Genomic DNA, 15,922 nt, shown 5'->3' on the forward strand with positions numbered 1-15,922 from the left:
TCTGTGTGAAATTTAAAGTCTCCTATTATCACTGTGTTTTTGGAACAGGCTTCTTTAATGTTCCCATTCATGTAACCTACGTTTGAAACTCTGCCTTCAGGAGGCATGTAGAGAACTCCCTATAACATCTTCCTTTTGATTTTCCATTCCAGTCTGTGTCTACTGCGTGCTCAACCTGACTGAACTCTTCTGCTGAGTTCATTAGTTTGACGTTAGTGGTAATTCACAATTTAGAATCAAAAATCAGGGGACAAAAGTCAACAGGCACTTAATTAAGGCAATCCACTGTGGATTTGTGAAAAGTAGATCATAACTAATTTTTTTAATGTAAGTGACAGAGAAAGTTAATAAAGAGAAAACAATGGATATTGTCTACATAGATTTCAAGAAACCATTTGTCAAAGTACCACACAGAAGGTGGTTAAATAAAATAAAATGGAAAATCAGTATTAGAAAAATAAAATTGCTGAATACCAGAAGGCACCAAGTTATGATCAATTAAAGCAAAATAAGGCAGATGCCTGGCAATCTGAATTAAAGTGTAAAGCGTTGGAAATGCTCAGTAGGTCAGGCATTATCTGTGGAGGGAAAAACAGAGGTAATGTTTTAAATCAAATTTGACTTCTTTAGGACAAAAGGGAGGTAGAAGTGTGATTCTTATTTCATTGAAAGGGTGGGGAAAGGATGAAAGAACAAAGGGACAAAGAGAAGGGAAAAAACACTAAAACTGGTAATTTGAAATGGAGCTCCAGCCTGCCCAATGTGTTCACTTCCAGGTATTACATTTTTTTAGTGTTCTTTTTTCACTTTGGGACATGGGATAACACAGAGAATTTGATGTCGTGGAACAAAAGGCACTGGAAGTGATTTTAGTATTGCGGTATATAAATAAAATATAAGTCTCGAGTGAGAGTGAATGGCAGAATAATGAACAAATCTGTCCTGAAGCAAAGTCATGAAAACAAGTATCAGACTGGATGTTGGCAAAAAAAATGAGCTAACTGCTTGCTTTTCAGAGTGAGGGATTTTAGACAGTGGAATTCCTTATTGTTAGTGATTGGAGCACAGCCTTTTTTATGTGTATGATTGAAATATTAGAACATAAACTAAAATTACAAAATCTACTGATTGAAACAGCATTAAGAACACCAATGCTGGACATAAGACTCCAGTAAGCAAGAGAAATGGTTTACCTCAGGGGATGAAGTTTGGTGTAGGAGCAATGGGAATGGCCCTGCGTGGGAAAGAAGCACAATTGATGCTAGGTCAGGTCTAGTGACATAGAAGGTCTGGGTAGGTGCAAACATCCTGAGCAAGGACATGGGCCATATGAAAGCTGAAAACTTGCAAATGGTGTGGGAGCAAAACTCGCCCCAACTCCTCAACTGTCTTTCTGACTGTTCCAGAATCAATGGGTTCTCTCTATCTTTCAGACGTTAAAGATACATCAGAATCTGAGATGGATATAGCTGATGTTGTCGCCTCAATGCCTTTGCTGCCTGAAGAAGGGAATGAATTTCTCCTGAGACTCTCCAAGCGCAATAGGAGAGCTATTGTATGTTACATGCCTCCCATGTCAGAGGCAGAGTTGGAAAACCCTGAGCCAGTGCTAAAATATTACTCTTGTCACCACTGAAATAACTCCACAGAGACCAGTATTCGTCACCAAGTCACCTTTATTTACATATGGTGCGTCTTTGACACTGTTCCAGCTTCCTTAGAGCCAGCTCTCAGAGTGAACAGAACTTTTGACACTACTGTTTAATATCTATCAGCCATGGCTTCCTGATTGGACCAGCTTAACAGCCCCAATCAGGGAACTCACATTCTATGAGAAAGCAAGAACTGCAGATGCTGGAGTCAGAGATAACACAGTGTGAAGCTGGAGGAACACAACACGTCAGGCAGTATCAGAGGAGCAGGAAAGTTGATGTTTCAGATGATTTTTCAGGAAGGGTCCCAACCCTAAACATCAACTTTCCTGCACCTCTGATGCTGCCTGGCCTGCTGTGTTTCTCTAGCTCCACACTGTGTTAGTGCATATTCTATGAGGTCCACCTGACTGACCTCATTACAATCACTAGACTAATGTTACCAAGCAAATACTGAATGTTTGCACCAGGACATAGAAAGGATGAGCAGATAAGTGATAGATACCATTTAATGGAAATAAGTGTATAAGCAAAGAGATAGGAAAGGTCAATATTCATATAAGAGAACTAATTATAAACAGCATGTAGGCACAGAAGGACCTTGGAATATACCTGCATAAATGTTTGAATGTGACAGGCCGTAATTGTGGAATTTTTAACTTCATAAATAGAAGTACTGAGTACAAAAGTAGGGATGTCATGCTGATCGACCATAAAATTTTGGTTAGGTCACAACATAATATTACATTCAGTTCTGCTCACCACAATGTAGGGAGAATTGAGAGGGTATTTAGGAATGTTTTTAATGCTGTGTAGTGACTTTTAATAATATTATCTCATCTCTTATTTCAATTTCCCTGACTGTTGTAAATACCATGCAAATTGAAATATTCATGTTCCAGTCATATACAACTTGTAGCCAGGTCACAGTGATAGGACAGAAATGTTCCATAAAAGATGGAGGCCATTACGCCCATTATGTCTGTGCTGGCTTTGCATATGACCAGTTGACCCAGTGCTACTCCTCCTTTTTCTCCCCATAACCTTCACACTGTTCCTTTTCAAATAACAATCCACTTACATCTTGGGCATTTTAACCATCCATCACTTTCACGGGCAGTGTATTCCAAAATCTGATGCCATTATAACTTAGCATAACTTCATTGCTGTGGTCCTTCATGTCTCTACTGATGAACCCAGGATACTGTATGTTTTATTAACTGTGTTCTTAACATGTCCACTGCCTTCAAAAATATATACATGTATACACCCAGGTCTCCCTCTGCCCATGTACCCCCTTTCTAATTGTACACTTTATATTGTCTCCTTATGTTCTTCCTTCTAAAATGAATCACCTTACATTTCTCGACATTAGATTTCACTTGCATAAACCATTCCACCAGCTTGCCTTTGCCCATTGGAAGTTCTTCATTATCCTCACTGGATGCTTCCACTATGCCTTCAATGCTCCATATTAGCTGTAGCTTTTTCAAATTGGACATTGTACATGAAGAGCTCATTCATTAATATATTCTCAGGGACAGCAGTGGCCCCTAACATGCACACTTCCACTATGAGCTTCCCTCTTGTCTGAAAACTATATTGAGAACTACGTCATCCCCTTTAAACTGTGGATCTAATTTATTTCATTTCTCACAATATGTGCCTTAATGAATCGTATTCTTAACTAGGCAACAAACTCTAACCTCTTCAAGGTGGGGGGTCTAATGCAGACTTTACCAGTTTCAAAACCTCCCCACCCCCGGCCTCATCCCATGACCAATCCTCCCTCTCATCCCCACCTCCTTGACCTGAACACAACCTGTCCATCTTCTGGCCCACCTATCTGCTTCTTTTTAACTATTCATTAATGGGAAGATGGTGTTGATGACCAGACCTGCATTTATTGCCCATCCCTAATTGCCCAGAGGGCAGTTAAGAGTCAACCACATTGCTGTGGGTCTGGAGTCTCACATGTAGGCCAGACCAGGTAAGGATGGCAGTTTCCTTTCCTAAAGGGCATTAGTGAATCTGATGGGTTTTTTTTGACATTCAACAATGGATATGTGGTCATCATTAAATTTTTAATTCTAGATATTTTATTGAATTAAAATTCCACCGTCTGCCACAGTGGGATTCAAACCTCGGATCCCAGACTGTTATCTGGGTCTCTGGATTAGCTGGATTAAGCAATAATACCTCAAGGCCGTTGCATCCTTTCACCTCACTGACCAATCCTCACCACTGCCTACCTGCACTCACCTATCACCATCCCACCCACATTCATCAGCCACACCCTTCCTCTCTTTACTTATTTCTGAATAAATCCCATCTGCCCCCGGCGCCATTTCTGAAGAAGGGGCCCCGACCCAAAACATCAACTTTTCTGCTCCCCTGATGCTGCCTGATCTGCTGTGTTCATCCAGCTCCACACTGTGTTATCTATAACAAACTCTAACCTGTCTCTTTGTCATAATGCTTTATTTCGTGATTTTGAATGATTATGCCACTTACTAATCATTACGCCACTTGGTTTTAGTGTTATTTGATCTTTATTTCTTATACCTTTTCCTGAACGAGAAAGGCTTTTTTGTGCTTGCCTCATCTGTTAGATGGTGGCAGCATTTTACTATTTGCATCTCAGATTTCCAACATCCATGGAACCTTACTTTTGTTTTTGTGTTAATGTTACCTCTAATGCTGTTCATAATCGAGATTTTGTGCACATCCCCCTTTGTTAATCTTTACAATTATGGCTCACATTATCACCTGTTCCTCTTCTCTTCTGCCCTTTTAATTGCCATAACTTCTTTCCTAAAGTACCTAAAACCACCCTACTTGCAGTCAATAATATTGGTTCAGTATTCACTCTCGTCTAGGTCACTACTTGTGAAGCCTAGAATCATATCCATATAGGATTTTCTTTGAATCATCATATCAGCTTATTTTTTCAGCTTTGTATATCTGTACATCTGAAATCGTATAGTGTTGCTGGCCCACATCTTCTTTATGCTTTTTCCATATAGTGTAAATATATATATCAACTATAACATTTCATCTTTATCTGCATTAATTCTTTTCACTGAAATGTCTCTATCCAATTTGCTAACCTCACGTTGCCTTCTTCACTTATTGCACTCATGTCTTCTGCATATTTTAATTATTTGCATAAAGTCTATTTGATATGTTGAGAAGAATGCCTAATATTGAAGGTACCTTTGCTTAAATCATTCTAGTGAAAAAATAAAATGCAAATCAAGCATATGATTCATGTAATGTGAACATTGCTGGCAAGGTCATCATTTATTGCTCATAAGTCGATTGGTTTGCCATTGAATGAGGTAGTTAAGAGTTAGCCACATTGCTTTGATCTGGAGTCACAGGCATACAAAAAGCAGAACTCCATACATAGTGAACCAGGTGGGATTTTACAATAACTGATTATAGTTGATAGCTGTTATATTCATAGAACATAGAACATTACAGCACAAGACAGGCCCTTCAGCCCTGGATGTTGTGCCGACCTGTCATACCGATCTCAAGCCCATCTAACCTACACTATTCCATGTACATTCATATGCTTGTCCAATGACGATTTAAATGTACCTAAAGTTGGCGAATCTACTACCGTTGCAGGCAAAGCGTTCCATTCCCTTACTACTGTCTGAGTAAAGAAACTACCTCTGACATCTGTCCTATATCTTTCACCCCTCAATTTAAAGATATGCCCCCTTGAGCTCGCCGTCACCATCCTAGGAAAATGGTCCTCCCTATCCACCCTATCTAACCCTCTGATTATTTTACATGCCTCAATTAAGTCACCTCTCAACCTTCTTCTCTCTAATGAAAACAGCCTCAGTCCCTCAGCCTTTCCTTGTAAGACCTTCCCTCCGTACCAGGCAACATCCTAATAAATCTCCTCTGCACCCTTTCCAAAGCTTCCACACCCTTCTTATAATACGGTGACCAGAACTGTACGCAATACTCCAAGTGCGGCCGCACCAGAGTTTTGTACAGCTGCAGCATAACCTCTTGGTTCTGGAACTCGATCCCTCTATTCATAAAAGCTAAAACACTGTATGCCTTCTTAACGGCCCTGTCAACCTGGGTGACAATTTTCAAGGATCTGTGTATATGGACACCGAGATCTCTCTGCTCATCTACACTACTAAGAATCTTACCATTAGCCCAGTACTTTGCCTTCTGGTTACTCCTACCAAAGTGCATCACCTCACACTTGTCTGCATTAAACTCCATTTGCCACCTCTCAGCCCAGCTCTGCAGCTTATCTATGTCTCTCTGCAACCTACAGCATCCTTCATCACTATAATTACTGACACTAGTGTTTCCAAATTTATTAACGCAATATAAATTGTACGAGCTTCTTAGGAATCCATACTCCCACTGGTCTCCCAGGGTCTAGGCCCAAAACGTCAGCTTTAGTGCTCCTGAGATGCTGTTGGCCTGCTGTGTTCATCCAGCCCCACACTTTGTTGTCACCCAGGGCATTGCCCTGGGTTACTGGATTACTAGTCCAATGTCATTACCACCACACCATCATCACTTCCATAAATACATACTGTGATAGATAAAAGAGAAATTAATAGAGATGTAGATCGTGATTGAGGTACTGAGATATTACCCACTAATATGTCATCAAAACAAGGATGGAAAGAAAAAGAGACATTCATAGACGAATGATGTAAAAAGTTCTTACATTCCCAACTGAAAAAGTTATGAGCATTAAGATTAAAGAGAAAACAGCCATCCACAAGTAATCCTTCAAATACAAAAGAAGATGGGATCTCAATGTTGGCAAAGTCTTCATACATATGGTAAGGTAACAAGTTTATTTTTTATTCTTTATTTTTTAAGCCTTGGGAATTTAGAATAATGGGAATGGAGGTCAGGGCAGTTGAATGATCCTCCTGCAGAATGTGGGAGGTAAGGATCAACACTAGTGTCTCTGCTGACTACATCTGCGGGAAGTGCACCCAACTCCAGCTCCTTGAAAACCACGTTAGGGAATTGGAGCTGGAGCTGGATGAACTTCGAATCATTCGGGAGGCAGAGGGGGTTATTGAGAGGAGTTACAGGGAGGTAGTCACTCCTCAAGTACAGGAAAAAGGCAGATGGGTTACGGTCAGGGGATGGAAAGGGAACCGGCAGGCAGTGCAGGGATCCCCTGTGGCCATTCCCCTCAACAATGAGTATGCCATTTTGGATACTGTTGGGGGGGACGACTTACCAGGGGAAAGCAGTGGGGTTCTGGCACAGAGTTTGTCCCTGCTGCTCAGAAGGGAAGGGGGAAGAGGAGAAGAGCAGTAGTCATTGGGGACTCCATAGTTAGGGGGACAGATAGGAGGTTCTGTGGGGACGAGAGAGACTCACGGTTGGTGTGTTGCCTCCCAGGTGCCAGGGTGTGTGATGTCTCTGATCGTGTTTTTGGGATCCTTAAGGGGGAGGGGGCGCAGCCCCAAGTCGTGGTCCACGTTGGCACCAACGACATAGGTAGGAAGAGAGACGCGGATTTAAGGCAGAAATTCAGGGAGCTAGGATGGAAGCTTAGAGCTAGGACGAACAGAGTTGTTGTCTCTGGTTTGTTGCCCATGCCACGTACTAGTGAGGCGAGGAATAGGGAGAGAGAGGAGTTGAACACGTGGCTACAGGGATGGTGCAGGAGGGAGGGTTTTGGATTCTTGGATAATTGGGGCTGTTTCTGGCGTAGGTGGGAGCTCTACAAGCAGGATGGTCTTCACCTGAACCAGAGGGGTACTGATATCCTGGGGGGGAAATTTGCTAATGCTATTCGGGTGGGTTTAAACTAATTCAGCAGGGGGATGGGCACCAAAATTGTAGTTTGACTATAGAAAAGGTTGAGAGTAGGGTGGTCCAAAATAAAGTTTCAAGGAAGCAAGATGGCACCGGCAAGCAAGAGGTTGGTTTGAAGTGTGTCTACTTCAACGCCAGGAGGGACGGGATAAGGTGGGTGAACTTGCAGCATGGGTTGGTACCTGGGACTTCGATGTTGTGGCCATTTCGGAGACATGGATAGAGCAGGGACAGGAATGGTTGTTGCAGGTTCCGGGATTTAGATGTTTCAGTAAGAACAGAGAAGATGGTAAAAGGGGCGGAGGTGTGGCATTGTTGGTCAAGGACAGTATTACAGTTGCAGAAAGGATGTTTGGGGACTCGTCAACTGAGGTAGTATGGGCTGAGGTTAGAAACAGGAAAGGAGAGGTCACCCTGTTGTGAGTTTTCTATATGCCTCCGAATAGTTCCAGAGATGTAGAGGAAAGGATAGCAAAGATGATTCTCGATAGGAGTGAGAGGGACAGGGTAGTTGTCATGGGGGACTTCAACTTTCCGGATATTGTCTGGGAACACTATAGTTCAAGTACTATAGATGGATCAGTTTTTGTCCAGAGTGTGCAGGAGGGCTTCCTGACACAGTATGCAGACAGGCCAACAAGGGGCGAAGCCACATTAGATTTGGTACTGGGTAATGAGCCTGGCCAGGTGTGAGATATGGAAGTAGCTGAGCACTTTGGTGATAGCGATCACAATTCTGTTATGTTTACTTTAGTGATGGAAAGGGATAGGTGTATACCACTGGGCGAGAGTTATAGCTGGGAGAAAGGCAATTACGATGAGATTAGGCAAGATTTAGGGAGCATAGAATGGGGAAGGAAACTGCAGGGGATGGGCACATTGAAAATGTGGAGCTTATTCAAGGAAAAGCTCCTGTGTGTCCTAGATAAATATGTACCTGTCAGGCAGGGAGGAAGCTGTAGAGCGCGGGAGCCGTGGTTTACGAAGGAGGTGGAATATCTGGTCAAGAGGAAGAAGAAGGCTTATGTTAGGATGAGATGTGAAAGTTGTTAGGGCACTTGAGGGCTACGAGGTAGCCCAGAAAGACCTAAAGAGAGAGCTCAGAAGAGCCAGGAGGAGACATGAGAAGTTGTTGGCGGATAGGTTCAGGGTAAACTCTAAGGCTTTTTATAGATATTTAAGGAATAAAAGAATGACGAAAGTAAGATTAGGGCCAATCAAGGATAGTAGTGGTAAGTTGTGAGTGGAGTCAGATGAGATGGGGAAGCGCTAAATGAATATTTTTCAACAGTTTTCACTCGAGAAAATGACAATGTTGTCGAGGAGAATACTGAGATACAGGCTACTAGACTAGGTGGGATTGAGGTTCACACAGAAGAGGTGTTAGAAATCCTTCAGAAGGTGAGGATAGATAAGTCCCCTGGGCCAGATGGGATTTATCCTCGGATCCTCTGTGAAGCCAGAGAGGAGATTGCCGAGCCTTTGGCATTGATCTTTAACTCGTCATTGTCTACAGGAATAGTGCCAGATGGCTGGAGGTAGCAAATGTGGTTCCCCTATTCAAGAAGGGGAGTAGAGACAACCCTGGTAATTATAGGCCAGTGAGCCTTACCTCAGTTGTTGGTAAAGTGTTGGAAAACGTTATAAGGAATAAGATTTATAATCATCTAGAAAAGAATAAATTGATTAGGAATAGTCAGCACGGTTTTGTGAAGGGAAGGTCATGCCTCACAAACCTTATTGAGTTCTTTGAGAAGATCACCAAACAGGTAGATGAGAGTAAACCGGTTGATGTGGTGTATATAGATTTCAGCAAGGTGTTCGATTAGGTTCCCCACAATAGGCTATTGTACAAAATGCGGAGGAATGGAATTATGGGAGATATAGCAGTTTGGATTGGAAATTGGCTTGCTGAAAGAAGACAGAGGGTGGTAGTTGATGGGAAATGTTCATCCTGGAGACCAGATACTAGTGGTGTACTGCAAGGGTCGGTGTTGGGTCCACTGCTGTTTGTCATTTTTATAAATGACCTGGATGAGGGCGTAGAAGGATGGGCTGGTAAATTTGCAGATGACACTAAGGTCGGTGGAGTTGTGGATAGTGACGAAGGATGCTGTAGATTGCAGAGAGACATAGATAAGCTGCAGAGCTGGGCTGAGAGGTGGCAAATGGAGTTTAATGCAGACAAGTGTGAGGTGATGCACTTTGGTGGGAGTAACCAGAAGGCAAAGTACAGGGCTAATGGTAAGATTTTTGGTCGTGTAAATGAGCAGCGAGATCTCTGTGTCCATGTACACAGATCCTTGAAAGTTGCCACCCAGGTTGACAGGACTGTTAAGAAGGCACACAGTGTTTTAGCTTTTATCAATAGAGGGATCGAGTTCTGGAACCAAGAGGTTATGCTGCACCTGTACCAAACTCTGGTGCGGCCGCACTTGGAGTATTACATACAGTCCCGGTCACCGTATTATAAGAAGGATGTGGAAGCTTTGGAAAGGGTGCAGAGGAGATTTACTAGGATGTTGCCTGGTACGGAGGGAAGGTCTTACGAGGAAAGGCTGAGGGACTTGAGGCTGTTTTCATTAGAGAGAAGAAGGTTGAGAGGTGACTTAATTGAAACATATAAAATAAGCAGAGGGTTAGATAGGGTGGATAGGGAGGGCCTTTTTCCTAGGATGGTGACGACGAGTACAAGGGGACATAGCTTTAAATTGAGGGGTGAAAGATATAGGACAGATGTCAAAGGTAGTTTCTTTACTCAGAGAGTAGTAAGGGAATGGAACGCTTTGCCTGCAACAGTAGTAGATTCGCCAACTTTAGGTACATTTAAGTCATCATTGGACAAGAATATGGAAGTACATGGAATAGTGTAGGTTAGATGGGCTTGAGATCGATATGACAGGTCGGCACAACTGCTGAAGGGCCTGTACTGTGCTGTAATGGTCTATGTTCTATGTTCATTCTGATTGTGTGAATTTGCCTGTAATCGCTACCATCTACGCAGATAGAGATGAACTAGCTTTGAGTATTCCTGTAAAGAAATATTATGTGCAATGCATTAATGAAAAGATTGGGCTAAGATGGTCGCCTGATTCTGAGATGTCTTGCCTTTATCGTCAGTTCTTAACAGCAGTCAATGAAACCAGCGTGTTTTGATTTGGAGAAAGAAATAATATATCCCTTCATTCTCATTCTGCCTGAAGTGGAGCAATAATGGTAGCCGTTATACGACCACCCTCCCAAGAAATCACTAGCCCTCCTCACCCACCTCTTTAAGTACAGGTTCACAGCAGAATGAATAAACAGTTGCTGGACTTGATTCATAGATATAGTATGAAGGTAGAAATTTGGTTGTTATTTTGTCACTTCTGAATATTCACAGACTTTTACATTTATTTTTGAAGTTTCTAAGTCAGTAAATACTTCATAATATCAGCTCCCTTTCCATAGATTCCTGTTATTAGCATGTTCAGTATATGGAGATGTCACTAAACATTATGAATTGGCCATTTTGCTGCCAGTTTTTCTTTACAAATTCCTCCCAATATATGACAGATTTTGGTGATGCAGCTGCTATTCAAGTATATAAATATTCACATCAAATGGAATAGTGACAGTGACGGACAAAATAACCTTGTTCCGATTTGGTAGCTGCAAGGATATCAAAGCTTTTGCTTGGGTTATGAAAGGCCTCTGAATATTGAAACTGTCTCCACAATAAAACAAAAAACTGCATAGCCCTAGTGTCTATCTGAAGCAACAGCTGATTGCATCAGCTTTGAAAAATACAGCTTACATGAGCCCAATGCCTCCAGCTCTCTATGATCTGCCTGACATGGTCCAATGTGGCCTGTGTCATAATTTTAAGCTTTGTAGCTGCTGTTTGATGCAGGAATCTTGCAATGACATTCTGCCTTAATTTCAAATGTTTGTAGGAAAGAATGAAAATTCACTTTGTACACCAACAGATCTTAGTTTAAGAAAATAGGCTTTAACATCCTGGAATGAAGAACTGTGAAGAATTACACTCTCCAGTATTTTAAGTGATGATTACAAAGACTCAAATAAGATTTTTCCAGACCCATAACTTTCAGGCCAGGGTCAATTCACAGGTTTGAGTTCATGTCACACCATTAACAGCCAGGTAAAAATATTAACCAGCTCATTGGCAGATGCTGATACAAAGAAACAGAGTGTGATTACTTGGAATCTAACTTACCTGCAAGGTGTTCGAACTGGTCATTGCCTCTGCAATTATCAAGTTATTCTAAAAGGCACTTCTTGACAAACCTAAAGACTTCACTGTCAACACACAACTAGAAGAAGACACAAGTTTGAAGCAGTTTTAACAGCCCAGCATCATCGAGAAGTGCATGACTCTGCAAATAATATTGCAGCCATCAACAAGAACAGCCAATTGGCCAGATGTGTATAAGGTGTGATAGGTCTTCTCCACCAAATAGTGTTCAACATTTCATCACATTTGTAAACTATGTCCTATAAGAGGACATTGGGCTGAAATTTAAGGGAGATGTTGTATTACGCCTGAAAAATGATAACCATTGGCCCTTGTTGTAATTGGAATGTTCACATTTAGAATATGCACAGATAACACAGTGTGGAGCTGGAGGACACAGCAGCCCAGGCAGCATCAGAGGAGCAGGAAATCTGACGTTTTCTGAAGAAGGGTCCTGATCCGAAATGTCAGCTTTCCTGCTCCTCTGATGCTACATGGCCAGCTGCATTCCTCCAGCTCCAAACGGTGTTATTTCTGACTCCAGCATTGGCAGTTCACACTATCTCGAGGATATGCACAAGCTGGATTGGGATTCCACGGTACAAGATAACATCATCAATCAAGCTGAGCTGATTGGGGCAGCTCTAGTCCTTGTGTTCCGAAGAAGTACTCCACATGTATCTTCACATGCGAGACAACAGAACATTGCACTAAAAAGATGCCCAAACAGACCTCCTGCCCTGAAAGGTGTTTAGCCGTTTACCAAGCTTGATGCCAAGAATAAATATTTGTCAGTACACTTTTCGCAAGGGGCACAACAACAGGCAATTTTTAGAACACCTTTCGGGAGATGCTGTTTTCTCAATATTACCTTTTGATTATCTGTTATAGCTGAGATTTATTCTAACAGCATATGAATCATATGGTAGAGAATGTGTGGGATTGATTCAGTAACACAGGTGATTGTGCAGTTCTTGGGAAGCCAAACTCGAGCACAACACAGACCTTCATCAGCTCATGGAAGCAGCAAAAAAGAAGTCTTTTAGTTTTCATTAGCAAAAAACCAAATCAGCTTGAGCCAAATCAACTTCCTTGGCACAATCTGAAATATCCCTAAGTAAGCTACTCAAGTCCGTGAAAAAAAATTGCATTCACAGCACTCAATGAGCCATATAATAACGCTGGACAGTCTTTAAAATGCTGTACAAACTTCTCTTGAAAAGAAAATATAATGACCCTTTTGAAGCTCATTACACTGCTAATGAAAAACATAGGCATTGAAATTGCCCCTATATATATATATCAATAATTCATCTTTCAAAATAAAGACAACCTCTTCAAAACATTTACTCGTTTATTCACATATCTACTCATAAAGCAAACCCCACAGCCCAGCCACAGCTATGTTAGTAACTCCTACTGACCTAAGACTATTAGTAAGACTTGGAACTCAGCCCGACATTCATAATAAGATCATATGACATAGCTGAGTAAGGACCCAAGGTATCAATGCAACAAATTCTTTGAAATTACCTGACAAGATGTCCAATTATCTCAGCCACATTTTTCAAAAGATTTCTGAAGTTTCAATCAGAGAGGTCTTGCAACTGTGCAGTTATTTTTTTCCCAAAATTTTAAAAAGTTTCTGAATTTTGAAAAAAAAGTAATAATCAAACCAGAGTATCCAACCAACCCATGTAAATCAGATTTTCAATACTGAATAAAGTAGGAGAGACAGCGACTGGACAAAGAAATGTAATACATGTGAACACTTATACAAAGCTGGTCTCTTTTATGTTCATTTTGCTTTTAAGGACTAAGCTATTTCAACAACTAAGGGATTGAAAAATACAACTAACCTACTATGTACCATTATAGTGTGGTTATTGAATTTAGCAAAAGATTTTGAACTTCTACACATTTTGATGTATTAAATGACTAACTCAATCTTCAAGTCTTTATAGAGTCTTCTTTAATCTAATGTTTAGTACAGAAAATGATAATGTAACAGCAATTTTGAACTGACTTAAACCAGTGACAGATCATTTTCTAATTGAATTCAACAAAGTTTATCCACTTTGATTATAATATGGTTTGTTTGAATAAATATTTAATAATGAGGGAAAAGAAAAACACACACAAGGAAATCAGCACAAGGGAACCCCAATGACTCTCTGTCACTGTGGAGCAGGAAAGTATTTAATTTTTCTCAGTCCTTTTCATCATCTTCTGCAAACACTGCCCGCTTCTCCTTTTTCATTAATTTTACACCTGGAATGAAGACATAAAACAATGTAAAGTAATATAGACCATCTTGAAGTAAAGTCGAATGAAATTTTAAAAAATGTGTATTGTTGGAAAAAGACAGATTTTGTTGAAGCTTTTCACCTCGCACACACTCAGCCAAATCAAAAGAAATAGAAATATGAAGAGCAATCAACATTCATTCTATATGAGAAGGAGGTGCTGATTGGTTGACAAGTAGATTTTAAGTCGTGGACATATTGCCGTGAAACATGCTCCAATTAGTGATGATTGGCAGTTAGTTGCCAAGCTTTGTTTACATTTTAAATGAGATAGATTGACTCTAATTGCTCAAAGCATTGCCTTGAGAAACATCAGAGAATGGCAGATACCTACTTTATTGAATTGGAACGGGTATGCACTTTTCATTTGAAAAGAAGAGGTCCCTGTGCATTAGTGTATGTACGTGCCAGTGCACTACCCTCCAAGCCAGGCAGATAATCCTAAATTGGTCATCAGATTAACATTTCATTCAGTCAGAATTATTTAGTAAGAATTGTTCAGTTACAGAATGACATTTGATTTTGGACACTTTGTCATGTGTTTTGCAAGGGTGACTGGTTGAGTACAGTTAGCACGTTTCATGTTGTGAGCAACGGAATGGGCCCACTGTTTGATATGATCCACCAATGTCTGGCAGTATTGAATGCATAACTATCGTCATATTGGCTCTCAAATACACATGTCGCATTACTTAATTGTGTGATAGGTACAATATTTTTTGACCTGGTAGCTATATCCTGATAATGGTGAACAGTTGTTGCATTGAAGTACCTTACAATTCCTGAAAGATCTGATCAGCATAGCCATTATCCTGCAGAATGATTCTGATGCACCCTATTTCAGCAGCTTGTTTGCACCTTGACCAAATGACACATGGTTTCCACATGAGGAAGCATGGTTGAAAACATACTAGTGGAGAAGCTGTAGATTGACATTTGGCTCCCTTTTTCACAATATTACTAACCAGTGTGGATTACAAGTGAGAAGCAAACCAGTACACAAAATCAGTAAGAATGCTAGCTGTCTTTAGCTATCCACTACAATCATTGCATCAACATGCTAGAGATAATAGGAACTGCAGATGCTGGAGAATCTGAGATAATAAGGTGTAGAGCTGGATGAACACGGCAGGCCAAGCAGCATCAGAGGAGCAGGAAAGCTGACATTTCGGGCCTAGAGAAGGGTCTAGGCCCAAAACGTCAGCTTTCCTGTTCCTAAGTTGCTGCTTGGCCTGGTGTGTTCATCCAGCTCTACACTTGGTTATCTCGCATTAATATGCTAGACCTGGTTAATAAATAGCATCCTTGTACACAAAGCAGTTGGCAAAGTAAATGACATATTGACCTTTAATGCAGTAGAAGGATAAATAAAACTTTCTCACAAATGTAGATAGCTTTGGTAAGATAACACCACGAAGTGTTTTTGGTCTTCATAATTAAAGAAGGATGTGCAGATGATATAGCAAAAACTCACTAAATTGGTCACTGGATTGTCCTGTGATGAGAAGCAGAGGAATTGGGCTAACATTCTCTGGAGTTTAGAAGAAGAGAGATTGAAGAGAGTCATTGAAACACACAAAATTATGAAGAGGTTTGATAGGGAAAATATTAAGATTTTGTTTCCCCCCAGTGGGGGATCACAATAAAGGGCCAATCATTTAGGATGAGGATAAGGAGAAATAACATCACTCAGAGGGTGATAAATTTATACAATTCCCTATCCCAAGGGATTGTAGATGTTCCATCATTTAAAGTAGTTAGAGGTGAGATTGTTGCTTTGTCTCTCAGGGAGTCAAAGGACATAGGGAAGGGTTGGGAAAGTGGAAGTGACGTTCAAGATCAGCCATGATCATATTGAATAAAAGAGCAGGCTTGCTGTACTGTATGGTCAAGTC

The 15,922-nt window shown here is 40.9% G+C and overlaps 1 protein-coding gene across 1 annotated transcript in view; it reads right to left on the reverse strand.

The window, feature by feature from the left end:
• Positions 1-13,670: 13,670 nt before the first annotated feature.
• The window catches only part of ppp1r17 (protein phosphatase 1 regulatory subunit 17), a 34,672-nt gene continuing 32,420 nt past the window's right edge, over positions 13,671-15,922 (reverse strand). The window contains exon 4 of the mRNA XM_059646318.1: positions 13,671-13,992. Within this exon, the coding sequence (XP_059502301.1) occupies positions 13,931-13,992 (62 nt within the window). The 3' untranslated portion in view covers positions 13,671-13,930. The remainder of the gene's footprint in view (positions 13,993-15,922) is intronic.

The sequence above is a fragment of the Stegostoma tigrinum genome, chromosome 5 (assembly GCF_030684315.1).
Source record: "Stegostoma tigrinum isolate sSteTig4 chromosome 5, sSteTig4.hap1, whole genome shotgun sequence".
NCBI classification, from domain to species: Eukaryota; Metazoa; Chordata; class Chondrichthyes; order Orectolobiformes; family Stegostomatidae; genus Stegostoma; species Stegostoma tigrinum.